The sequence below is a fragment of the Prionailurus bengalensis genome, chromosome C2 (assembly GCF_016509475.1).
Source record: "Prionailurus bengalensis isolate Pbe53 chromosome C2, Fcat_Pben_1.1_paternal_pri, whole genome shotgun sequence".
NCBI lineage: Eukaryota > Metazoa > Chordata > Mammalia > Carnivora > Felidae > Prionailurus > Prionailurus bengalensis.
This window is the reverse complement of record NC_057350.1, coordinates 19,032,589-19,060,510: the sequence shown is the minus strand read 5'-3', so window position 1 is coordinate 19,060,510 and position 27,922 is coordinate 19,032,589. Positions and strand designations below refer to the sequence as shown.

General features: G+C 39.0%; 1 protein-coding gene across 4 annotated transcripts in view; it reads left to right on the top strand.

Annotated features, from left to right (window-relative positions):
* JAM2 (junctional adhesion molecule 2) overlaps positions 1 to 27,922 on the top strand; it is a 63,019-nt gene that overhangs the window by 14,003 nt on the left and 21,094 nt on the right. For all 4 annotated transcript variants that reach the window (XR_006299318.1, XM_043593814.1, XM_043593816.1 and 1 more), the window contains exons 2-3: positions 21,094 to 21,159; positions 27,038 to 27,145. Coding sequence is in view for 3 of the 4 variants with exons in the window: in XM_043593814.1 (XP_043449749.1) it covers positions 21,094 to 21,159; positions 27,038 to 27,145 (174 nt within the window). In the remaining variant the exon portion in view is untranslated. The remainder of the gene's footprint in view (positions 1 to 21,093; positions 21,160 to 27,037; positions 27,146 to 27,922) is intronic.

Here is a 27,922-nt window from a genome sequence, read left to right as displayed (position 1 = left end):
GAAGACTCTGGTTATGGGGGAAGAATGAAAGAAGTAGAGGCATTATGGGCAGCCCAGAGCCCGTGTCGGCAGCGTATGCACGCTCTCATTGTAGCCCTTTATGTCAGAAGCTGTTTCTATGCAGGATAACACTTACTCCAGATACACCACGAATTCATGAGCAAGAGAAAATAGAGGCGGGACTTTCACTTCACCTCCCATCCCCTGCAAACCTCTTAGGTTTAGAGTGGAAGGAAGCCCGCGTTCCAGTCCTCTAATAGAATTTATATTTATTTAGAGTCCTCCTTATGTGAACAAACAGGCATGTCTCCCTTGCTTGTGCCTTCCCATACATTCAACTGCTGTCTTTGGTGGTGAGATACCGAAATCTGCCGAGTAATGATGAGATCAGTTAAGACAAGCCTTTACTGGGAGTGGCTCCGTCGGTTACGCATCAGACTCTTGATTTTAGCTCACGTCGAGATCTCACAATTGGTGAGTTTGAGCCCCACATCAGGCTCTGTGCTGACGGTGCAGAGCCTGCTTGGGATTCTCGCTCTCCTTCTCTCTCTGCCCCTCCTCCGCGTGCATGCGCTCTCTCTTTCTCTCTCTCAAACATTAAAAAAAAAAAAGTAAGACTTTTTCATTTCATGGGCTAGAATGTTTGAGGAAATTTATTTCTTACTATTGGAAAATAAAAGGACAAATAATTTTGGAAATGGGATACAGAAACACTGCTTTTAGACAGCCGAGTTATCTCACCAGTGAGTGTGTTGAATATACATTGTTTTCTCAGAGGACAACGGATTCTCATCTTTTACCTGGAAGAGTATGAGTCACATTTCCCCTGACTGGGATGCTGGGCAGAATCACCTTCACTTTTTAAATTGTTCAGTTTTATAAATTAGAATTCTGAGTATGTTCGACTTTGGTACCTTGTTGGATTCATCAGTTAAATGTCCAGGTGAAAAGTCTCTACTGGAGGGTCAGAGGACCTCCTTATACTTTAAACCAGAAAGGTCACATGTTTACAAGGAAACAAAAAGTATGGTCTAAATAAAATGGAGCTTGGGGGTGCAAAGAACTAAGGTGGTGTCAGTTCTGGTCTTGGTTATGATAAGGCTTTAGAAAACTATTTTATTTGCATCTTGTTTTCCTTATTTGTGAAATGAAAAGGTTTGATTTAATGATGATTAGAGTTCTTTATAATTTAATATTTTGTTTTCAAATGCAAAAAAAACGGACCATACTTAGATGATAAAATTATTTTGTATGGCATTGAGAATATGTTTTCGTCTAAACTGCCTTTTTCACAGTTCTTATTGGTTAGAACACAGAGCTTGTTCTGAAAAGAAGCAAAAGATGGCTTTGTATATGTGAAGTCGATTATATATTATGCCTAAAGTCTCTGTTTGATGCAGTAGTTATTAGGAAGTTGCTGGAAGTTTTGAAGGTTAAAGCAATATACAAAAAAAAATGGGGGGCGCCTGGGTGGCTCAGTCAGTTGGGTGACCGACTTTGGCTCAGGTCATGATCTCGCAGTCTGTGGGTTCGAGCCCCACATCGGGCTCTGTGCTGACAGCTCAGAGCCTGGAGCCTGTTTCAGATTCTGTGTCTCCGTCTCTCTCTGACCCTCCCCCATTCATGTTCTCTCTCTGTCTCAAAAATAAATAAACATTAAAAAAAAATGGTATTTAAGGTAAACAATAATTTTGAGCCTTATATATAGGATAGACTTAGAAGGAAAAAGAGGTGACCATAGCCCAAGCATGAGGTGATGGGGTACAGGATTAAGGTAGCACCTGTCAACGCTATTTAGGAAGAGTTAAATCCAGAAGGCTTGGAAATTAGAAGTTGGTAAGATTTAGTGGCTGATTAAATAGAGGGAGACATCAAAGAAATCAAAACAGTAATTTCAATTTGTAAATTTGAAGAACCAGCAAAACCATAGTATTTAAGAAGGAATGATTATTTTGTATATATCAGGAGGCAACAAAATATGCAACTAAAAATGCCTCTATAGAGCATTGGAAAGAGGATGAAAGTGTAAATCATCTGTACCTATCCCCTGTACTTATGTGGCAAACAAAGACAGAAAGTTCAATTCACTCAGGGAGAAGACATTCTCTGGGAGAACACATGGAGGCTGATGAGTAGGGCCAAAGGACTGAACTCCTGAGAACACGCTCCGTTAAAGAATATAAAAGAGCAGAGACAATGAAGAAAAAGTGCCCCCGGGAAATAATAATAGACAGCCAACAGCACCAGCATCGTGGAAGTCATGGAAGCGGGGAGGAATTTTGCCAAGTCGGTTATTATCTGGAGGCCAGAAAGAACGAAGGGAGATCAGAGTGAAGTCTTGGCTAACCTGAAGGATTAAAAAAGAAAAATTAGCATTTGAATGGAATTACGATTGACAAAACACTTCACAGGAATTACATTACTTGATTTTCCTGTTAATGTTCCTGCAGGCTATCCTAGAACTATTTTTTATCAAGTCTTCATAAATGAGAAGCAGAGGCTCAGAATATTTTTACGGACACACAGAGGCAGAACTTGAAGAAATTGGAACTGCTGACTCCAGATCCCTTGTTTTTCCGTGTGGGGGTTGAGGATACTGGAAAGTCTAAGGAAAGGTAAAGGATTGAGGAGATTTTGAAGGCGCTCTTTGAAGGTTCCATTGAAGGCGCTCTTTTCTGGTGTTCACTTTGGCACTATAAAGTCCCAAGGACAAAAGAGGGGGGCCCTCTCCCGTGTACAGATTTAGACTCAGCATACAGTATCCTGCAGGGGCACTGCAAAAATGGCTGATGTTTTTTGTCATAATAAGAAAATAATTCGAAGGGCACCTGGGTGGTTCAGTCAGTTGAGCATCTGACTTCTGCTCAGGTCATGATCTCAAAGATGGTGAGTTCGAGCCCCGCGTGGGGCTCTGTGCTGACAGCTCAGAGCCTGAAGCCTGCTTTGGATTCTGTGTCTCCCTCTCTCTCTGCCCCTGACCCACTTGCATTCTGTTTCTGTCTCTCTCAAAAATAAAGAAAAACATTAAAAAAAAATTAAAGAAAGAAAATAAAAGAATTTGAGTCCTCCATTTAGACCATGGTTAATGGCTTCAATATCATAATATGTTATTAAAATGCTTTCTCACATTTAGTATATTTGTAGCCTAGTTGTCTCTTAACATTCACAACTCAAATTGAATTCAAAGCGATATTCACCTGAAGGGTAAGCCATAAGCCTGTAATACATATTTCATGATCTGAAAAATATTGTTTATCTAAATGGGAAAAAATACTCAAACATGAGATCATTCAATATCGTTGAGGGATTTATTATCAAATTTAGTCACACTACAGCAACACAGATCATTTACAAGGGAAATAGAAAAAGTCCCCATAATTTTCTGGCTTGCTTTCTAAAAGTTGATATTAAAAGAAAAACATTAATGTTGTCATAAGCAAAAATAAATATTTTCGTATATCACACCCTTCCTAAATTTCTTATATGTATTACCTTTTAAATTACCATGTGCTACCTGATGATAGGAAACAAGGATTTTTTTCCCTTTATTTTGAAATGAAGAATAACTCCTTTAGCTAATTTCTGTGGTACCATTTTGTAATTTCTTCTGGCTTTTACTACTTCCCAACTTTAGTTTCCATGGGAGCAGGATCAGTCAGAAAATATGTGGGACTCTTTCAGAATGTTGAGTCCGGGATTCCTAATTAGGCTTCAGGCACTTGCAGCTTAATTAACATGAGTCTCTGTGTTACATCTTCGAAGGTAAAGAAAAGTGGGTTATGATCGCACGATGTGTTTGCTTTTCAAAGATTTTTATTAAAGATTTGGGGCAGAGAGCTCTAAAAATCATTTAAGGGCGTGGGAGTGCATGCCTAAAAAAAAAGGAAAGAAATATCTTTAGGCTTACTATTCTTGACAGATAAGAAGACTTAAGAGACATCAATTATCTCAGTTAAATCATCAAAATTGGTTAAATGTGTCTTAGCTAAAAATGCTATCCTTTGAAACCAGCATATTGTGAGTAGGAAGAATTATATTGGGCTTAGATTTGGCAGTGAGTGATTAAAACTCAAGAGGTGGGATAGAAAATAACAGCATTGAAAAGCCACCAAACTGTACCCAAAAGGCCTCAGTAAATCCCGTGTCCGCTCCAAAACCTCCTTCGTAGTTTCCCTGTGCAAACAAGTACCACCAGTGGAACACGGGAAATCGCAGGCCCTTAAAAAATTAACTTTATAAGCCACGTTCCCTCAGCTCAGTGGAGAACACTCAGTTTGTAATGCAAAGCTTCCAAGTTTCTGTTAGCTGAAAGTGTGTCCAAGGAATTCAATGGGGGAGCTACCAACAGGAGGTGCCTCACTGCCCCAAGGAGTGTTGTGGGGGTTCCGGGGACCTATTTGTCACAAGAGTGGCTGGGTGCTATACATCTGCTGGGCAGAGACCAGAGCTGATAAATCTCTGTGTGCCAGACAATGTGGTAAAATAAAGAATGTTCTTGTGTGCCTCCCCCTGCAGGGACTCTCTCCCAAGTCTCACTGAATGTCCCTATAAGTGAGGACTTTATGACCATCTGAGCCTATAACTAACACTAATTTAGCTGTAAACAAAATTGTTTTTTGCACAACCTTCTTACATAACTAAATATACATGCTTCTATTCCAGTGTCCACAGTAAGCCTTTTCTTCATTTTCCTGTACCATTTGGAATGGCTTCTGTTTTTTTTTCTCCTAAATCCAATGTAACATTATAAGTACAGGCTGATATCTGAATTCTTCATCATTGTGTCGTTCTAGTGTATTCGTGTACAAACATTTATCAGTTGAAATATGTATTATTTTACTATAAATTTTCTTTTTATTTCTCTTTGACATTAAAAGAACATTATATTTAGTTTTCCAAATTTTTTTTTTTAATTTTTTTTTCTTTCAACGTTTATTTATTTTTGGGACAGAGAGAGACAGAGCATGAATGGGGGAGGGGCAGAGAGAGAGGGAGACACAGAATCGGAAACAGGCTCCAGGCTCTGAGCCATCAGCCCAGAGCCCGACGCAGGGCTCGAACTCAGGGACCGCGAGATCGTGACCTGGCTGAAGTCGGACACTTAACCGACTGCACCACCCAGGCGCCCCTTTAGTTTTCCAAATTTGATGTATGCATATATGATGTATATAACTATATATATATATAGTTATATACATGTACATACATATATATACATATATATAACTATATAACTATATATAGTTATATATATATAACTATATATATAACTATATATATATATACACACACATAACATATATATATGAACATATAAAATGTTATGTTACCCATAAAGTGTTTCAGGATAGTGAAGGGCATCAAAAATTTATTAGAAAAAGAGCTTCTGGTAGTGCTGAAAACCAACCAATTAAAATAAATGGATGCAAATTACATGTATTTCATTACTACAGTAAATTCTTCAGTTTGTGGCAGTTGAAGACAGGAAATTTATTATATATTCTATTTTTAGCTTTTCCCTCTCTAAGGTTCATTCTTAGCTGATGTGAGAAAAAAAATTAAATGGGAGAAAAATGTTAAAATGACTCTGCAGAATGCACTGAAGAATACCTGTGTGTACAAGCACACACATTTCACTAAAATGTATGTCATTTTTTCCTTTTATATGTAGTCATGGTAAGGGTAGTTTAGATTTCTGCAGTGTGAAAATTGCTTGTAGATTTTTGTGCAAAGAGGCTATAAACCTTTAATATTATCAAAGAATTGTTAAAATATAACTAAAGCCTAATACTATATTTTAAATCAACTAATATTTGTGGGTCTAGTATGCCAGGTGGTATGCTAAATTACAAAGATATGTTGTTTATACTATGTGTGTGTGTGTGTGTGTGTATATATATATATATATGTATATATATATATATATATGTATATATATATATATTAAGATTTTATTTTTAAGTAATCTACACACCCAGGGTGGGGCTCAAACCCAAAACCCCAAGATCAAGAGTCACACGCTCCACCAACTGAGCCAGCCAGGTGCCCCTATACTATATTTAAAATATATTTTATGCTATTTATAAATATAGTTATACTATATATAAAATACAGTAAAAAAAAAGTGTGTACATCTCATTTGAAGACAAGACACGTTCAGTTTTGTTTACAACAGACATTTAATTATCTCTCCATGTATGATGTAGATACAAAGTATGTATGATGTAGATACAAACATGTCAACAGTTCCTAACATCATCATGTTCCTAACACTATTCAATGGAAGAAACTGATATGTAAAAGAGAGTCTGTAATAAAAAAGTAATAAAGGCTTATAAAAAGTGCTGTGTCAGTTCGAGGGAGGGCTGACTATGCACTGAAGGATCGAAGGGGGTGGGGAAGGCTTTACCTTTCATGACATTTGAGTGGGACATGGAGTTATCCACAGAAGTTCACCATTTGTCAGAGGAGTATTGGAGGGAGGGGACTCCAGGAAGAGAGGATGGACATTGCAAATGTGGTGTTCAAGGAGCGTGGGAGCCCTGTGGGAGATGGGGGGACTTGAACATGGGGTTTGTTGGGGGGGGGTCAGCGATTGAGGGGGAGGCTAGAAAGACAAGCCAGTTCTGAAAGGCTATTTAAGGGAATTTGGCATTGATCCTGAAGTCAAGGGGAAGCCGCTGAAGGAAGCTACATAGGATCAGGTTGTATTTTAAGAAGCTACCTCATGGGGCGCCTGGGTGGCTCAGTTGGTTAAGCGTCTCACTTCGGTTCAGGCCATGATCTCACGGTTCCTGAGGTTCATAAGTTCCAGCCCTGTATTGGGCTCTGTGCTGACAGCTCAGAGCCTGGAGCCTGCTTTGGATTCTGTGTCTCCCTCTCTCTCTCTGCCCTTCCCCCATTTGCTTGCGCACACCCGTGCTCTCTCCCTCTCTCTCTCAAAAATAAATAAAATTTAAAAATTCTTTGTAACAAAAAAAAGAAGAAGAAACTACCTCATGCAGGAGTGAGGCAGATGAATTACAAACTTGTGCACATTCATTACTCATCCTTAGTAATTTCCCTCCTGAACCAAAGAGCCCTCCCTCCTGTTGAAAGCTAGTTTCTTTTGCTCATGAGAGTCTCCTTGGGCCCTTTGTTCCATCCTTCCTCATATACCTTCACCTTATTTTCATTGCCAGCTCTCTCATCATGGGTTACACACATGTTCAAGTCTCTACAATTTCAGTGGGGAAAAATACTCACCATGATTCTGTAATAAAGTTCTGGAATCGGTGATCTCTATTGGTCTCTGTTTTTTTTACTGACTGTTCAGCCCACTGCAGACTTCCTTTCTCATGCCATTGAACTTGCTATCACTGTATTGCCAACGATTTACTAGTCTCTAAATTCACAGCTTACTTTCAGTCAAAACCTTACTTGACCCTCTGGAACATCCAACATTGTTGACTCTCCCTCCTTGAAAGTCTGCCCATCCCTGACTTCCATGACATCATTCTGCCCTAGTTTTTCTTGTTTCTCTGATTCTCTTCTCTTTTATAGGAGTTTTTCTTGGGCTTTTTTCTCTCTTATTCTACTCCAGTGTTCATGCTCTAAATTACACCTCCTCTTGGAGAGTCACAATGCTTCCTAGCGTAAAGACTCTAATATTTCCCACAATGAAGAATTTTAATTTTTTTAAGATTTTATTTTTGGGGTGCCTGGGTGGCTCGGTGGGTTGAATATCCAACTCTTGATCTTAGCTCAGGTCTTGATCTCAGGATTGTGATTTCAAGCCCCGTGTTGGGGCTCCACCAAGTGTGGAACCTACTTAAAAAAAATCTAATAAAAGATTTTATTTTTAAGTAATCTTTACACCCAACATGGGGCTCAAACTCACCAAGATCGAGATCAAGATCAAGATCGAGATCAAGAATCGCATGTTGTACTGACTGAGCCAGCCAAGTACCCCCTGTTTAACTCATTAATGGAATTTTCTCAAACTTTCATGACCATGGAAACTTCATCCTTCTCTAAAATGCTAAAAGTCAGTGGCCAGTCTGAGGGAGAGGAGGCAGGAAAGGGGTGTCAGAGAAGAGAACCAGGAGAGAACAGTGTCACAAAAGCCATCCACTATGACAAATTATAAATGCTATTTAACTTTCTCTAAGTGGATGGGGAAGGAAAGTTCCATGGGTAGTCAAGATGTTACCTACAGCTCTGACAGGAGAACTTGCTAGAGGTGGTGAGACTTAGGAGAGGCCTTGAAGATTGGAGAGAATTTTAATGGAGAGGAAGCTGAGCTTCCACTCCTGTGCCCACCTCCTCTCCAAGTGAAGGCTGTGTGAAAAGATAAGGAAGACTACTCATTGTCCTTGAGGATATAGACATGGCTCAGAGCAGGGTGTTTGTTCTAGGTCACTCTTCTTGGAACATAAATGACTCTGGAACATTTTAAAATATTACGGTACATTGCTGGACCTCCGAAAAGAACTGCTAAGATACAAAGCACACTTGTATTAAAGTAGACACCCCCAAATTAATATATTACTGTAATTCATTATGATTCTGGTATTAGAGTTCTTCAGAGAAACAGAACCAAGAGGATGTGTATATAAATAAAAATATTTATTTTGAGGACTTGGCTTGTGTGATTAAGGAGGCCAACAAGTCTAAAATCTGCAGAGTGTCCAGCAGGCTGGAGACTTAGGAAGAGCCAACGCCGAAAGAGCCACTTGGAAGAGCCAAGTCCAGGGGCTGTCTGCCGGCTGTCCTCTTGCTCAGGGGAGGTCAGTCCAACTCATTGGATGAAGCCCACCCACATTATGAAGGGCAAGCTGCTTGACTCGAAGACTGTCCATTGAAGTGTTAATTTCATCCTTCACAGAAACATCTAGAATAATCTCTGACCACATATCTGGACATTCTGGCCCACCCAAATCAACACAAAATTAACCATCACAATGTTATTTTAAATTATATATCAAAAGTTTTAAAGCAAATAATTTGACTTTAAAAAATAAAACTTCTCAGGGCACCCAGGTCTGTTAAGTGTCCGACTTCAGCTCAGGTCATGATCTTGTAGTTCATGAGTTTGAGCCCCACATCAGGCTCTGTGCTGACAGATCAGAGCCTGGAACCAGTGGATTCTCTGTGTGTGTGTGTGTGTGTGTCTCTCTCTCTGCCCCTCCCCTGCTCACGTGGTCTCTTGCTCTCCCAAAAATAAACATTTTTTTAAAAATTAAAAAACTAAAACTTCTCATCTTGTGTTATTACAATTAGAATTTTTTTTTACTAAATTATACATTTTTAAGACATATTTCTAAAAACAAGAACGGTGATTTGTGCCTTTTAAAAATCACATTTTAGGTAACTATTCCTACATACTACCTACTATCTACTGCTACCATTACAGCATTATTTTTTGCTGCAGCATAATGTGAAAATTATTCCATTGTGATAAAGTGTTTTTAATCTCACAATTAGCTGCTTCAAAATCTTTCACAGATCAATCTTGTGCAGCACATCTCTTAATTAAAAAAATTAAGCATAGCTCTTTATATTCCATTTTCATTCCCCCCGTAAATTAACTTTGTTTCCGTTCATTTGGCAAATATGTACTTAGTGTTTACTACATATCAAACACTTCTTGACCCTTGGGATACAGGTAGGAAAATAAAGGTCCCTGCCTTCAGTGCCTCAGTACATTATATAGTATGTTAGAAGGTGATAGGTACGATGGGAAAAAGAAACATCAAAGCAGGATAAAGGAAATCAGGAAGTTCGGAAGGAAAAAGGCCAGATAAAGGTGCGGTTGCAATATTGAATAGGATGCCCAGAGTAGCCTTCATTAAGGAGGTGCCCTTTGAACACAGTCGACATCTGAAGGAAGAGCCTTTGGGGCAGAGGGAGCAGCCTAAACCTGGCCTGTTTTGAGGATGAACCGGGAGGCCAGAGGGAGGGAAGAATTGAGGAGAGGAGGTTGAAAGGAAGTGAGACCAGACTGTGTAGGGTTTCCAGGCCAGTGTAAGGGCTTCTACCGTTAGTCTGGGGAAAATGGAGAACTGGTCCAAGGTTTTGAGCAAGACTTAGCATTTTAACAGATCACTCTAGTGGATGTGCTGCCATTCGATCTGAGAGGGCCAGGATAGAGTAGAAGACCAGTCAAGGGTCTATTGCAGTGGTCCAGGCAGAGAGTATGGTGCTCAGAGCAGGTGGTAGGAGTGGCGGTAGTAAGAAGTAGTTCTGGATGCATGTTGAAGGTAGAGCTAATAGGATTTGCTGGTGAATTGGACATGGGCTATAGCAACGGGACTCATTAAGGACAAGTGCAAACTTTTTGGCCAGAGCAATTGGAATAATAGAGTTGCCATCATCTGAGGTGAGGTAAGTGAGGTAGGTTTAGAGAGAAAGATGAAGTTTGGACATAGTGTTTGAAATGTCTGTTAAGCCTTCCAGTGGCAAAGATAAATAGGCATTTGAATCCGAGTCCAGAGTTCAGCAGAGATCCAGACTGGACGCATATACTTGGGAATTGTTAGGATCTGGGGGTGTTTTGATGCCATGAGTCTGGATCACAGTATTAATGAAGAAGCGTAGAGAAGAGGAGAGGACCAAGAATAAGACTTGTGAGAAGGAAAAGCAGGGAAGCGTGTTGTCCTGGATGCTAAGTGTAGAAGGTGTTACCAAGGTGAAGGGTGTGGTGACTCGTGTCAGTGAAAGTAGTTAGGGAAGGCTTCATCATCATAAGTCACGCGTCATGTTTTGCAGCCCAAAGAGGCTATAGCTGTCCCAAATATGTCACAGCAAGCATAAAGAGGAGGTAGAATTTAAACACAGGACTTCCCACTACTCTGAGGAGCCACTGCAATGAGGACATCATGCTAATCATTTAAAAAGGAAGAAAAAATATAACCCTACCAATTCATTCACTGTTTTTGCAATCCATCCATGCAATCCGTGGAATCATTTGTAATGCACTGAACTCGCATCGTCACATTGGATAAAAAGCAGTCAAGTGAGAGGGGCGAGCTAAGAAGCAAACATGTGTGGAGCATCCACTGTGTGCCAGGAGGTGGGCTAAGCAATTACATACTTTATTTAATTTAATCTTATAACCAATGAGGGAAGGCACCACTAGCTTCATTTTACGAAAATGGAAACAGGTTTCCAAGGTTAAGGCTGTAGCTTGCCCAAGGCGGTGTGACCAGTAATTCACAGCACTGGGTTTGAAAGCCAGTTAGGTCTCATTTTATCTCTGTTAGTTGTGATTTCCTGAAGACAAGGATTTATTCTGTCCTCATCTGTAATCAAGCCTTGGGCTGCCACCTTTAAACAGACAACCCTTTCCTCAGCCATCTGGGCTTGAATGTTGCTCTTTGTTTGATTTCAGATAATCAACAGTTTAGTCAAAAAGCCAAGCTGTTGAAAATGGCGCTGGTGTATTTCGCTCTTTATCCCATTGGATGAGAAGTCAGTTCTGATAGCACCTCATCAAAAAATGAAGTGCTAAGATTGCCTCTACATTGAAACTATCTGGTTGATTCTGTCACAAATCCAGTCTTCCCCACGCTACACAAGATGTCAAACAACCGTTTCACCTGAATTTTGTTGTGGCAATTAGACTTCTACACCCTATTTGTGCACAGATACCTTTGTCCATTTTTAACTGCTTCATCTGAATAAGTTTCAAAAATCGGATCTTGAATGGTACCTGCTCATGTCCTGAGCAGCTCAGGACGCAGCTCTGATTTGAATGTCGACAGATTGTCTTAGTTCAGGCTGCAAGAGTGAAGACACCGTAGACCGGGTAGCTCAGAAACAAACCTCTATTTCTTGTGGTTCTGGAGGCTAGAAATTCCATGACCAAGGTGGTGGCAGATCCGGTGTCTGGTGAGAGCCTGCTTCCTGGTTAGACACTGCCACCTTCCTGTTGGGTCCTCACATGGCTGAGATGGGCATCTCTGGGGTCTCTCTCATAAGGGCACTATTCCCAGTTGTGAAGTCTTCGTCCTCATGACCTACTCATCCCCAAAGCCCCGCTTCCTGATCCCACCATATTGGGTGTTAGGATTTCAACGCATGAATTTTGGGAGTGAGGGGGGACGGACACAAACATTCAATCCATGACACAAACTTTCTTTAAACCATTTCCCAGTTGACTGGTCTAGTAGACTGACCTTAAAAGGTATGTTTTGATGTTAGCTCACTGTTGGATGTGTAGAACCAGTTTCAAAATGAAAATAATGAGTGAGAGAACTGTCTTTACCTAAAAAAAAAAAACAAAAAAACAAAAAAAAAGTGGGGGGGGATTATAGTCCCTGGATGTAAAGCACCTGAGAAATCAGGGTACTTAATTCTGAGGAGTCTTACCTAACAGTGGTAAAATATGACAGTTAAGCAATGCCAAACCATTGTTTCCATGTTCTGCATTTCAGAATAAATGGTTCTGGTTCCTCTGGCTTCCTGAAGACTAATGAAAGGAAACATGAAGCAACAATAAAAATTGGGAGGGTTTCCCTTAGTTTTCAAATCTCTTCTGCAAGTGTTTATGGTAATAGAATTTAATTAATAACATATGTATGCCCTGTAAGGGCTAAAGCTTTTATGAATCATCATCCAGCAGGAGAGATGAAAAATAAGATTCATGCAACCCCCATATTTTAAGAAATGAAAGTTGAGACAGAGGGAGAGGGCAGGGGTGCACTAAGTTGTTGACCATATAAAATCCTTAGTGCTTTAAAGGTTGAACTATCAGACAATGGTTTCTGGAGATCGCTTTCTTTATTATAGGTAGTCAAGTCTAGAAAGCTAAGTAAACTCAATATGGAGAAGCCCATAATTCTGTGCAAAGATGGATTATTAGAACCCTCGCTAAGAAAAATTTGGGGCGCCTGGGTGGCGCAGTCGGTTAAGCGTCCGACTTCAGACAGGTCACGATCTCGCGGTCCGTGAGTTCAAACCCCGCGTCAGGCTCTGGGCTGATGGCTCAGAGCCTGGAGCCTGTTTCCGATTCTGTGTCTCCCTCTCTCTCTGCCCCTCCCCCGTTCATGCTCTGCCTCTCTCTGTCCCAAGAATAAAAATAAAAACGTGGAAAAAAAAAAAAAAAAGAAGAAGAAGAAAAATTGTACCAAGAAAAAAAAAATCTTGTCCTTGCAAGTTTTACAGAATGTACACCCATTGCTAGGCCTTCCCACCCAGGGCCTCGGAGGTGCTATTGTGAGGGAGGGCCCCAAAGCTTAAGCCTTGTTCAATTCACATCTGGCCTCCCTTGATGCATTTATTCATTATTTGTAAATCTCCTAACTCAGAGAAAGATTTAAACATTAGCAGTGCTCTGTCTTCATTTAAGAAATGTATGGGAATGCAAGCTGGTGCAGCCACTCTGGAAAACAGTGTGGAGGTTGCTCAAAAAACTAAAAATAGGACTACCCTATGACCCAGCAATTGCACTACTAGGCATTTATCCACGGGATACAGGTGTCCTATTTCGAAGGGACACACGCACCCCCATGTTTATAGCAGCACTATCAACAATAGCCAAAGTATGGAGAGAGCCCAAATGTCCATCGATAGATGAATGGATAAAGAAGATGTGGTTTATATATACAATGGAGTATTACTTGGCAATCAAAAAGAATGAAATCTTGCCATTTGCAACTACGTGGGTGGAACTTGAAGGTATTCTGCTAAGTGAAATTAGAGAAAGACAAAAATCATATGACTTCACTCTTACGAGGACTTTAAGAGACAAAACAGATGAACATAAGGGAAGGGAAAGAAAAATAATATAAAAACAGGGAGGGGGACAAAACGGAAGAGACTCATAAATATGGAGAACAAACTGAGGGTTCTGGAGGGGTTGTAGGAGGGGGGATGGGCTAAATGGGTAAAGGGCACTAAGGAATCTACTCCTGAAATCATTGTTGCACTAGATGCTAACTAATTTGGATGTAAATTTTAAAAAATAAAAAATAAAATTAAATAAAAATTAAAAAAGAAATGTAAAGATAACTTTATTTGCAGGCTATAAACTTGACAGATTAGAAATATTAGAGAATATTTTCGACATTCTGTGCTAATCCGTGTAAAACTTAATTTGTACTCACTACTGCATGATTGTGCTTTCAAAACATGAAAACACTGGATGCATCAAAGTGATTCCCCAAATTCATTCAGTAAAGCAGAGAAGTAAGACTCTGGAGGTCCAACGAGTTTAAAACAAGCATCTATGTAGGGTCAGGGTGGAAAGAGCTTAGTCGATGGTAGAGTTCTCGCATATGTTGCTTAAGTGGCTTTATACATATCAAATGACTGCAGAATAACCATTTCTCTATCCCTTGACCCAGTCAGCCACTGAGTAATCTGTGTGTATCAGCTGTTAGGACATTTGGGGCAGGGATTCCCAGACTCACACACTTCGGTGATTCAGAACCAGAGTTCAGAACCCAGATTCAGAAACGTGGTTTTAGCTCTCTTTGCCCAGAGCTGATCCGAACTCTGGAGAAATGATTTACAATACCTGCTCTCAAAAATTATTTATTTGACAATTACACTAGTATGTCCATTTCTGCTTAGGGATATAACGATCAGATATTGGTGGTGGTTCTGTACTTTGAATCGTGAAAAACCATATTGCAAGTTAGGAGTTAGTGACTACAATTTCAGATCAAAGGGCAATGAAGAATGTTAAGTTAAAATGTCATCAAGCTCTCAAAGCTTGATGCACCAACTCTAATAAAAGGATGTGCCCGAGACACAATCCAGACTACATGAGTCAATTAGTGAGGAGAGACACTCAGGTTTATTATTCTTTACCTCTCCCATTTTAATGTTCTTTGCTTTTACGCCATGTGTCTATTTTGATATCTGGCATCTTTAGTAACAACTTATCTTACTTTTACAAAGATTTAGGCTTCCTGGCACCTTAATCTTAGGGAGAACCGATCAGAACATAGAATGGTTGACACCCATACCTTCCATTGAGTATGTGATTCATATTAACATCTCCATCTTTTTTTTTTAATGTTTATTTATTTATTTATTTTGAGAGAGGGAGAGATGCAGAGAGAGGGAATCCCAAGTAGGCTCAGTGATGTCAGTGTAGAGCCCCATGCGGGGCTCCATCCCACAAACCATGAGATCGTGACCTGAGCTGAAATCAGGAGTCGGACACTTCACTGACTGAGCCACCCAGGCACCCTGGCATTTCTTCATCTTACCTTGAGAGCCTACTGGAGTTCAGTTGACTGTTGTCGTCTATCTAAAGTCTATGGTTGGGGCGCCTGGGTGGCTCAGTCGGTTGAGCACCTGACTTCAGCCCAGGTCATGATCTCGCCGTCTATGAGTTCAAGTCCTGCGTTGAGCTCTGTGCTGACAGCTCAGAGCCTGGAGCCTCCTTCGATTCTGTGTCTCCTTCTCTCTTTGCCCCCACCCCTCCTCTCCTCTGTCTCTCTCCCTCTCAAAAAAACATTAAAAAAAATTTTTAAATCTATGGTTAATGCCATTGGTGAACATACTGTGTTTGACTGGGATTGTCACTTGGGGAATATTAAAGAAAGATCTCAGAATCCTAAAATGGTTTCTTTCATGTCCTAATGGGGAGTACCTAGTGAGAAATTCAGCCAGTTGATGGCTTTCCAATATCACAGGCCACCATTAAACATTGCAAGATGGGCTTGAAGAACATTTTAAACATTTTTTGAGAATTTATTTTACTGTAAGAAGTTAATTTACTTCATCTCTAATATCACCCCCCCCCCCAAATTTAATCACTCAGTGGTTTTGGTAACAGAATCCCCTGAAAGTTTCCCTAAATATGCTAAAGCATGTAATTTATATGAAAACAACTATATACTCAATTCTGAAGCACCAATCATACTTTTTATACTCAAGTGATTAAAAAAACAGAAACGAGGAGAGGGCATAAAACTTTAGTGCAGTATATAATAAATATACAAGGTTTATTCAAATTATTCACTCATCATAAATATTTGCCCGTTAACACTTGCTCTGTTAAAATGACAATTTGTTATGTTTCAGAACAATATCTTTACAACCCTAAAGATTGAAAATGAATGTGGGGGTGCTGGCTGGCTCCGTCAGTTAAGCGTCTGACTCTTAATTTCGGCTCAGATCATGATCTCACGGTTTGTGAGATGGAACCCTGTGTCGGGCTCTGTGCTGACAGCACGGAGCCTGCTTGAGATTCTCTCTCCCTCCCTCTCTCTGCCCCTCCCCTGCTCACACTCTCTCTCAAAATAAATAAACTTTAAAAAAAAAGGGAAGAAAATGGATGTGAAGCCATCTGCAGAGCTCACAGAATCCAGTTTTATATGACTTTCTCACAATGCCTTGTGCTGATTTGAGAATGAGAGGAGGGGGAAGGGTCTATGCAGCCACACTAACTAGAAGAAACTGCACATCTTTGCTTCTCTGCTTTCTAACATTGTGACCTTGAGCAAGGACCTCTTTCAATCGTCACATCTGTCAAATGAGGATATTAACACAGTGGAGTCGCATCTTATTTAGATGCTAGGTTCTTAAGGGGAAAATTTATTCATAGTCAAAATCACCCTTTAATTCTTTAGATCATCATTAACTCATCAGGACATCAGCCACGGGTAGGTCCAAAGTCACATCTTTTATTTCTCCTTATACTTTGGCATGATTTCCCTTTCTCTGCATATAGGATATCAAGGTCTCGTTAAAAGGAAGGGCCAGAATGTCCAGTTTGAGAGACTAGGACACGTCTGTTTGTGTGTGTCTCTCTCTCCCTCCCCTTCCCTCTCCCCCTCTCCCTGATCCTCTCATCCTCTCCCCCCTTGCATGATAGTGAGATAGATAAGTATATTATCTAACTCCTAATTCCTACTTCATTGGGTTATTTCTACCTTATAAATACACTAATCCATAATAAATACTGGATGGTATTATTTTATCTATTACCACTAGCCCCATGCATCTTTTCAATATTCATTAGCACAATGATTGTATATTAGTGACTGTTAAAGCCACATTTTATTTTCATTTTTGAAAACCTATGAAATAACTAATATCCACAGTTTTTAGAACTTGCTTGGTACTCTCTGTAGTGTACTCTTAAAGCAAAAAAAACCTCTGTGACACATCAATTTTTCGTAACCATGTCCAATTAAAAGTGTTACTTTCTTTTTTCTTAAGTTTATGTGTGTGTGTGTGTGTGAGAGAGAGAGACAGAGAGAGAGAGAGAGAGAGGGAGAGAATGAATGAGGGGAGGGAGAGAGAGAATCCCAAGCACGCTCTGTGCTTGGAGCCCACCTGAAGTTCAAACTCATGAACTGTGAGATCATGACCTGAGCCATGGAGGAGAGTTGGATGCTTAAAACAACTGAGCCTCACAGGCGCCCCCAAAGTGTTACTTTAAAAATACTTCTATGGTAAATTTTTAAATTGTGGCATAAATATAAATATTTATTCTTAATCATACTAGATTATTCTTAGTCACACAAGAGTATTTTAGATGAGCGATAGTGTAAGAAATTTTATTTTTAGAGTTGGGAGAAAAGAAACATAAAAGGTTTCATTTGGTTAGGGATTACTTGACTTGGAGTTGTTAACAATTATGGAAATAATTATCTCTTAACCTCATTTTATGAACTTCTGCCAGTGATTTTGGAACACATCCAAAAACTATTAGAGATGTTTTGTAGCTAACTTTAAAACAATTGTTGACCTCAGCCAGCAGACCTACAGGACAATTTTTTGTTTGTTTTCTTTTTAAACTCATTCTGGAAAAGTGAAGAAAAAATAAAAATCAGTTCAAGAAAACAGCCAACAGAGACTCTTCCTAAAATCTGTTAGTAAAATGTTGATATAAAACCCAACATTTGTTTTCATAAAGTTACCGGGTTCAAGTTAAACACCACCACCACCAACAACAACAACAAACAAAACACAACTGAATTCCAAGACCAAAAAGGCTTGAAACAAGACAGAAATCTTATAATAAATGATTTCTTTTAAGATTCACAGCTTTCTGTTTAAATAAGTTCATCATAGATGACCACACATTTTTGATATTTTTACTTAAATAAAAGCGAGCCTAGAAGTAAATAGAACCAGAGGAAGCAAGGTAGCTAGAAGACATCACTTAAAATCGCAGAAATAAATATTCAGGTATCAAGAAGTAGCATCTATTTATTAATTTATTAAAACTAATCCCCTTTATAATTTTTTTGGCCTTCATAGCTTTTCCCATTCAGTCAATCCTCTCTTAGTATCTGGGACACTTTTTTTTTTTCTATTCATATGTATACATATACAAGTTCTGAAGAAATTGATCACGTTTCTGAAGTTCACCGCTGCTACTTTTCCATGGGACTTTTCAAGCGATTTTTGCAAATTTAAGAAATCTTTCTGAAAGGATGTTTTAGCAAATAGGAAACTGGGATTGAGAAGAGGGGAAAACAATTGAGCCCAGGGCTAACTCTTCCGATTTCAGATGAGACTAACATTCGCCTCAAATGAAAGCAGACCTAAGCCTGCTGAAGAAAATAAACTTTCTCAGTAGGCAGTGCAGTGTTTGAAAAGTTCAAAGATGTGATGATGTGGAGGGAACAAAGATTTTCTTTTTCTCTTTTGCCCAGATTTCTCCCTCAACTGGCTTCTAGGGAATAGAAATCTTCATTGTTTTGTCTAAAAAAGGTACTAAAATAGTTCAAAAATCACAAGAAATGCCTGTCACAATCAGAACTTCTCTGAGGGCACTAATTTACACATTGCTAACGGAGAATAGAGGCTTTTTCAAAGTGAGCTTTGAAAGTGTCACAGAAAAATGGTTTGGAATCAGAATCACTGGAAAAACAGTCCGCGATCATGCAGCAGGAACGTATGAGATCCTGACTCTTTGAGCTTGGCCAGCTTAGGGTCTTCCCTCCCGATGATCTCTGGAGATCTGGATCCTCCCTTTGGGATCTACAAAACAAAGTTGGGGAAGGAGAGGAGAAACTGGAAAAGGAAGGCAAATAGGGGTGACAGTGGGGTTCAGAGGACTATGGCACATATTCTGGTATGTGACAGACATATATGGAAAAGGGAAAAGGGAGATACTTAAAAAGATTGCTTGGACCCCTTCATTTTTTTTTTATTACTATACAAGCAAAAGTGATATTATGAGATCATTCTTTGGTGACCTGAAGCCTCTCTTAAGACTGAGCCACATAAGTCTGCTGTATATAAATATATTTACAACTGTGGGGGCACCTGGCTGGCTTAGTCGATGGAGTGTGTGACTTTAGATCTTGGGGTTGTGAGTTCAAGCCCTATGTTGGGTGTAGAGTTTACTTAAATATAAAAATCTTTTAAAATATATATATATATGTATACATATATATATATTTGTGTATATATATGTGTGTGTGTGTGTGTGTATATATATATGTATATGTATATATATATATTTACAAATGCCAATAAAAAGGACCAGCTCAATTCTACATTCTTCTCATAGACACCACCTTTGCTGACTTGCCTAACAAAGATGTTTGCAATTTAGAGATATAGAACCTGAATAGTTATACAGTGTTAGACAGGAGAGCTAGACATTTGAGGCCTGTAGGTTTCTGAGAGTTTTAATTTCACAGTTATATTTGCTGTCCAGGCTTCTAAGAGAGAGAAAAAGAAAGAAAGTTATCCAAAATAGCATGTATTCCTTAGGAGTGATGAAACCCAACACAGGGAAGATTAATTTACATGCCAATGTACATATGGATAAATCAAAGATGGCATGTTTTAGGAAACATTTTTTCTTCCTTCCCAGAAATGTAATGAATTATTTCATAGTTAAGAAATTCTAGGGGCGCCTGGATGGCTCAGTCGGTTAAGCGTCCAACTTCAGCTCATGATCTCACGGTTTGTGGGTTCCAGCCCCGCATCGGGCTCTGTGCTGACAGCTCGGAGCCTGGAGCCTGGTTCGGATTCTGTGCCTCCCTCTCTCTCTGCCCTCCCCAACTCATGCTCTGTCTCTCTCTCTCTCTCTCCCTATCTCTCTCTCTCTGTCTCAAAAATAAATATAAAAAAAAGTTTTGGGGTGCCTGGGTGGCTCAGTCGGTTAGACGACTGCAGCCCAGGTCATGATCTCGTGGTTCGTGGGTTCGAGCCCCGCATCATGTTTTGTGCTGACAGCTCAGAGCCTGGAGCCTGCTTCAGATTCTGTGTCCCTCGCTCTCTGCCCTTCCCCCACCCGTGTGCGCGCTCTCTCTCTCTCTCTCTCTCTCTCTCTCAAAAATAAATAAACATTAAGAAAAAGTTTTAATTCCTGGTTCTACTACTTTGTTGTTGAAGTCTTAATCATGCCTACCACACCAAGTTGTTTTGAATGTTGAATTGTATCAAATAAAAAAAAAAGTAAAAGCTCTTTTTAAAATGAAAATTTCTGTGTAGGTTTATGAAAGTGATGATACGCCATCATCATCATCATCATATTATTATTATTATTATTATTATTATTAGATCACATTAGCCACCATAACTGGTCAGTCATTTCAATCCTATAGACCGACCAATCGTGGAAAAACATTGAAATGTTTGGGGGAAAAAATAAAGATATTCTGCTTGCATTTTTCATCAAAATTGTGTATATAAAATTTATATGCAGTATATATTATATATATGTTTCATAGTACAAAATACGTTAAATGACCTATTTCTATATAATATAGGTATAATCAAGGGACAAGTTTGTAAAGCAACTTAAACCCTTAAACAATTAGCTTTTATCTTAAAGGGACACTATCTTAGGCAGTATATTGCATATTAAGCTAAATTAAGGGCAAAAACACCGGTTTAACAATCAGGCTTTGTTAAGAGATTGTGTTGTCTGTCATGGAGCCCTAATAGAGTCATGGGTTTGGCTTTGTGAAAGAAAAGCAGAAAACCACAGTACAAAAAAATGGAAGAGACATCCACGGTTTGGCTTCATTTTTCTTATTTTGATACTTTAACACCTATGTGTTACGAATGTGTGAAGCAGTCATCAAACTTTAGGCCATTTTTCCTTATTGTTCCATTCCATTCAGATAGTTGCAAGTGGCCTTTGGTGCTGTTTTAATTGTCTTATCTGTTTTAATCTTTCAGATCATAAGGCCTATGGATCGTCTGCCCCAAAAGGCCATCAAGTAGTCACAGCAATAGAGTATCAAGGTAGAGTAACTTACTGATTTTCACGGGCTGGGTTGTTTACCTCAAAAGTATGATGCGTGTGATGTTATCTTTCTATTTGTTGGGACCCTTTGCCTTGCCTCATACTGATCCTTCCTTCCAACATGCCACTCTGTGCTATTTCCACTTGAGAATTCTTTCCCCACCTCCTCAATGGAAATTTTGGACATTTGATGAAAGACCTGATGTACAAAGAAGGCCTCTTATTGCGTAAATTATCTGCAACAAAGCAAATCTAATTTTTGAAACTGGTAGATGGAGGTCTTGCAAAGTTTCCAGCTAGCTGGATATGGCAAGTGGAAATTAACACTGCAAACCCCACTCTACTTAACGTATTGAAGATGACATTAATATAGCCCATTTTTTGTTATGATTTTGTCCTGTCAAGTATTTTTATAACAGGGAGTTGGTGTTTAATGGGTATAAAGTTTCACTTTTGCAAGATAAAAAGTTCTAGAGATTGGTTGCTTAACAATGTGAATGTACTTAACACTACTGAAAAATTAAAAGTCATTAAGGTGGCAAAAAGTTAAAAGTTATTAAGATGGCAGAGGTTCTGTGTATTTAACCACAATTAAAAAAAAATTTTCAAAGCTCTAATAACCAAGAAAAACTTTTTAAGGGCTTTATAAGTTTACTTCAAATATTGACTACCTGCTACTTTTCTGAAGGCTCTTTTACCTGGAACACAATAATACTAGGCAGACAGAAGAATTACTATTTCCTAAGTGTGCTGCTTGTTTAGGCCCGAGATTGTAAACATTTAAGAAACAAGTTTCAAATGTGTCTGATCCCTCTTCTTCAGGCACGTCTCAGGTTCCTGGAGTGTGGAGAGACAGGCTTGAAGGAAAGAGACAAAGATTGAAGAAGAGAACTGGGTGGGGAGGAACTAAGTAGGTTAGTATTTAACTAGTACTTGCACAGTGCCTGGCACATAGTGTTACCTAAGCTTGTGCAGTAAAAATGTGCTATCGTAACCACCAGCCTGCCATTCAAAAGTAACACATCAGTTGATAACAAAACACTTAAATAACTATTTCAGTCAACTGAGTTCTTTCAAAAGTCCTAATATCTTATATGATTAAGCTAACAAAACACTTCTTCTTTATCGTGAATTAGTTTTAAGTGGAAAGAAGTGGGAAGAGCAAATTAATGATTGGGGGTAATTTAGGGCTTTGGAGGATAAACAGGGCTGGACAAGATGTCAAAAAGTTGACAAGAAAGGCCAAAAGAGGGATCACACAGTGAGAAGAGAAGATGGGCCAGGATTCTGTGAGGGACAAAGGACGTGAACCATCCTACTTTGTACTTTCCTGGAGGTTCTTACTGTTGGAACCAGCTGGGTACCATGAATATATGTCCCTGCCCCCGCTTCTGCCCAGGCCCTATGGCATGATATCTCAGTGAGGTCGCCAAAATTATATTCTTCAGTCTCACATTACTTTTCAACAAATGTATTGAGATGAGGGGCGCCTGGGTGGCTCAATCAGTTAGGCATCCAACTTTCGATCTCGGCTCAGGTCATGATCTCACAGTTCGTGAGTTCAAGCCCTGTGTTGGGCTCTGCACTGACAGTGTGGAGCCTGCTCAGGATTCTCTCTCTCCCTTTCTCTCTGCCCCTTGCCTGCTCCCTTCCTCTCTCTCTCTCTCTCTCTCTCAAAATAAATAAACTTAAAATGTATTGAGGTGAAATTCACATTCGAGTGAGTGATTCCGTAGCATTTAGTACATGCACAATGTTGTGTAACAACCACTTCTGTCTAGTTGCAAAAAGTTCCATCGCTCCAAATAAAATCTTGTACTATTTACATTGCTTTTTAATGCGTGTTTTATTTTCAATATAAAAAATCCTTCTATGATGTATTGCAATCAAATGTTAGTCTTACTCCCAAGTAAGCATTTTCTATTGTTTTGTTTCCCCTTTGCTTCTTTTACTTAAGAATTGTACTTTGATTCGATTTCATATGTGCTCCAGTCATGCCAACCTAGCTCTCCTTAAAGGCAAAAAATAGGGGCGCCTGGGTGGCGCAGTCGGTTGAGCGTCCGACTTCAGCCAGGTCACGATCTCGCGGTCCGTGAGTTCGAGCCCCGCGTCGGGCTCTGGGCTGATGGCTCAGAGCCTGGAGCCTGTTTCCGATTCTGTGTCTCCCTCTCTCTCTGCCCTTCCCCCCTTCATGCTCTGTCTCTCTCTGTCCCAAAAATAAATAAAAAAAACGTTGAAAAAAAAATTAAAAAAAAAAAGGCAAAAAATAAATTTCTATCTTCATCCACATTTTAGTTGCAGGATATCTTACGCAGTAACTTAATTTCAGTTCAAGTCTAAAATATTTTGTAATTTATGTCTCTGCGTAGGTACTTTCCACCTCATTCATTTTTTCTTTCTTGTCTCTACGATGTCAACAAATCATGAATTAATTCCTTCTTTTCGGTACTGCTGTTTTGTGTCACTTCCCATAGCGGTGCCAAGAACAGAGCAAGACTGAAGCGAGAGCAGCTTTGCTAGGCTTATAAATTATATAAGCAGCCTTTATGCAGAGTGTCCAATCCTGAGAGCTATAAATCAGTTTAATAGAACGCCTTTTTCTCACAGAAGTAATTTCTTCATAAGTCTTCAGAACTGCTTTGGTAGCATCGATTCTGTTTTTGCGTTACATCAGATTCTGATGATTTTTTAACTTGAGCACAGAGAATAAAATCAAAAGATAAGTGGCAGTACAGAATCCTAGAAAAACTAAAACCCACAGTGCTTTCTATCGATGTGATTCCTAAAAGTGGCTGTTTTGCTACATGAAAATAGTTATTGCTAATAGTTCTTCTAAACAAAGAAATCTCTTTCCTCGAATCAAGAAAGACATGTTTTTGGAAATGAAATAATCATCTTATTTAAAAAACATGGTACATTTGTATGCTTCAGTATGCCTTGCTTTGGGAAAATATGATTTATGTCTGTATCCTATTTTTTGCTGTCTACAACTGAGATAACATTTTAGTTCAAATTCGAGTGATTTTTTTAGGTAAATTTGGGTTGTAGAAAGCGTGGGTTTCTATCATGTCAAGGCGTACTTCAACTACAATGACAAGAAGTTTCTCGTGAGTGAAAGCAGTTATAACCATTGATGGGGCACCTGCTGTGTACCAACTATATAAGTATATTACCTCAAGCATATAAGTATATATATAAGTACATACCCAAGTGTATATTACCTCATGTAATCTTCACAATAACTTCGTAAGATGAATACCATCATTTTTTTCCTTTATACAAATGCGAATATAACGTTCAAGAAGAGTTAAGTAATTTGCCCAACATCGCACACATTGTATATGGCAGAGCTCCAACTCCAAAGTCCGTGCCTTAAACTACTACATTAGGGTTTAGTAACCCTGAGGGCTACCTACAGAATTATTCTGATCATAAGTGCTGTATTTTAGCTGCAAAGAGAGAGGAGAGTCTGTGGTAGTTGGCTTCTCCATTCATTTGGTTCTTTATCCTCAGGTGTTGACGCCATGGTTCCATTTGACTTAGTGTTTCTCACAGTTCTGGAGGTCATGGTGTTGGCACCTTCAGATCTAGGCACTGGCCATTGCCTTGCTTGGAATACTCCCAAAGAAACACGTGATGAATTCCAGTTTCGAATTCTAGGAAATTTGTGTTTAAATTCTAAAGAATTCTAATTTCTTTTTTTAAGTCTTTGGTCAAATGTCACTCTCTACTCTAATTGAGTTGAACTCTGACTACTCCATTTCTCTTTTTCTTTTTACTGCACCCCAACATTCCTGATCTACTCAATTTTATTTCCATAGCACTCAGTCTCTATTCTGATTTACTCTACTTTATTTCCATAGCGCTCATTGCCTCCTAATGTGGTATTTAATTCACTTTATGATATTTCTCATGTACCTGACTCCCCCTGCAAATTGCAAGACCCAAAAGAACAGGGATCTTTGTTTTGCTCACTGATACAGCTCAGGAACAAAGGTGGACACACAGTAAGTACTCAATAGTTGCACCAATTGGAGAGAACATTCCTCCACATCTTACATGGTCATTGGAGTGAAGCTGGAGTGGTGTCACTGTATTTAGGCAATCCATTGGTTTCATTTTTGAATATAATTTCTGCAGAGGTTTTCCATGGAGTAGCGAGGGGAGAAGTCAAATCTTCTTGGTAAAAAGAGCTGTGTGTGTGTATGTGTGTGTGTGTCTAGTTAAAAGTATATGAAATATATGAGCAGTGTGACTGAATACAAATTTATTCCTAAGATGTAGGCGTGTGGGCTAAAAATGAGTGTGGGTGTGTGTTTAATTGTTGGAAACTCAACAAAATACGGGAAGGAAACCTATCTAAAACTCAAGACTCCGGAAAGTCACCACCCATTCTCCTTAATCAACAGAACAGAACCGTGTTTCCTCAGACAAGTCCCTCAGCACACATTTGTCTTTGTGGCATAATTGTAAACATGCCTGTAAAATGATGTCTCTTCGTAATGTAAACCTGCTCTAAAAACTTCAGGCATTCTTGATAGCAAATTTTGTGGGCTTCCCCCCCCCCCCCCTTGCCTTTCTTTTCTCTGTTCTGTTTTCTTTTTTCCATTACCTTTTATCCTAACAACACGTGTAAAACTAAAAGAAAAATTAGAAGCTACATATAACAAAAAGAAAAGTCATCATCCTATCTCACAAAAATCACCGCTGGGTTAATATTTTCATACATATTCCTACAGGCTTTTTGTCCATATTTGTGTGTCTATTAATAAACCTGGGATAGTACAAGAATTGCTTTCTAATCTACCATATCATGTAATATCCTGAGTTCTTTTTTAAAATGGCCTTCAATCTCCTACATCAAAATCAGAGATATGGAAAGGATTTTAACATAATGTCTCTTCTAGTCAAAGATTGGTGTTTTGGGGTCAAACTAGATGCGTCGTGGGGGAAAAAATCTCAGAAATATGAAGGTGACACTCTAGATTGCCTGATTGAAATGTGCCTTAAAAATATTTACAAGCAGAGTTTCCTTTGGTAACTCAAAGCAGACACAGGATTTCTCCCCACCTTGGTGATCTTGTTTGGACAGTTAAGTGGGGGTTCCTTCAAGGTTCCAGGAATTCTTTAAAGATGTGACTGCAGTAAATTTCCTGTAATAAAGTAACTGAAATGAACTACAGGGAGGCAGTTAAACTTGATGCCAAGACTGAATCTTTTCATAATTTATCTGGATAAAGAATAGGAATCCATGATTTAGTAGAAGTCCATACTGGGTTTGTATTAATACATCCATAGAGAGGGTTATCAAAAAAGGAACCTGAATGAGATTGTAGCTTGTTGATGGAATGTTTGTGGATTCCACAGGCTGGACTGGGAGCCTTTCTTAGGCACTAGGTGTGAAGCACCCTCTCTGTTAACCTCCGTGGCACTCATGGCACTTATCACAATGGATCAAAATTACATGATCTTGTCTGCCTCTTCTACCAAACTGTAACCTTGATGACTGAGACTGGGAATAGTGAGATAAATCATTGACCATGACTGCCATTTTCACATTACTTACTATGTCCAGGCATGTGTGTTTTGCATATATTATTGTATTTGAGGACTCACTTTGACTCTAGGAAATACTGTCTCATTTTACAGATGGTAACCGAGGCTCAGGAAGTAGGGTGAGTAACATAGTGTCGTGCAATTATTATGGAGAAGAGCTGTAATGCTCTCAGGTTCATCATGGAGTCTGTTGAAGTGATTTATGAGTGAATGAATGAATGAATGAATGGGAATAGCTGAAGGCTGTTTAACAATTTACTTAAGTAAAATATAAATTCATAGGAACAATTAGAAAACAAGTATTTTTGTTGTTGTTCCTAGAGGTTATATTAGCCTGCAAATATGCAAAGAAGACCATGTCCTCCAGGTTAGAGTGGAAGAAACTGGGCCGGAGTGTCTCCTTTGTCTACTACCAACAGTCTCTTCAAGGTAAGATGCTGTAGACTTGAGAAGGTGAGAGCAAGAGAATACCAAGTGCAGCCCAGATTCTTTAATTTACAAATAAAAACAGGACAGGGCTAATTATGGACAATGTGGGGTTTTTAATCATTTTATTTTATTTTATTTTGTTTTATTTTATTTTATTTTATTTTATTTTATTTTTCATCATGATAACGATACACTTTAATCCCTATATATTTCCCCCATTCCCCTACCCATCTCCCGTCTGGTAACTATAAGTTTGTTCTCTATAATTAAGAGTCTTTTTCTTGGTTTGTCTCTCTCTCTCTGTTTTTTTTTTTCCTTTGCTCATTTGTTTCTTAAGTTCCACATATGAGTGAAAATCATACGGCGTTTGTCTTCCTCTGACTGATTTATTTCTTTTAGGGTAATAGCCTCCAGCTCTATCCATGTTATTGCAAATGGCAAGATTTCATTCTTTTTATGGCGGAGTAATATTCCATTTTGTATATATACCTCATCTTCTTTATCCATACATCTATTGATGGACACTTAGGCTGCTTCCATAATTTGACTATTGTAAATTGCGCTGCAATAAACATAGGGGTGTGTGTTACCGCTTTGAATTAGAATTTTTGTATCTTTTGTGTAAATACCCAGGGGTACGATTCCTGGTCCATACGGTAGTTCTATTTTTAATTTTTGAGGAACTTCCATACAGTTTTCCACAATAGCTGCACCAGTTTGCATCCCCACAAGCAGTGTACAAGGGTTCCTTTTTCTCTATAACTTCACCAACACTTG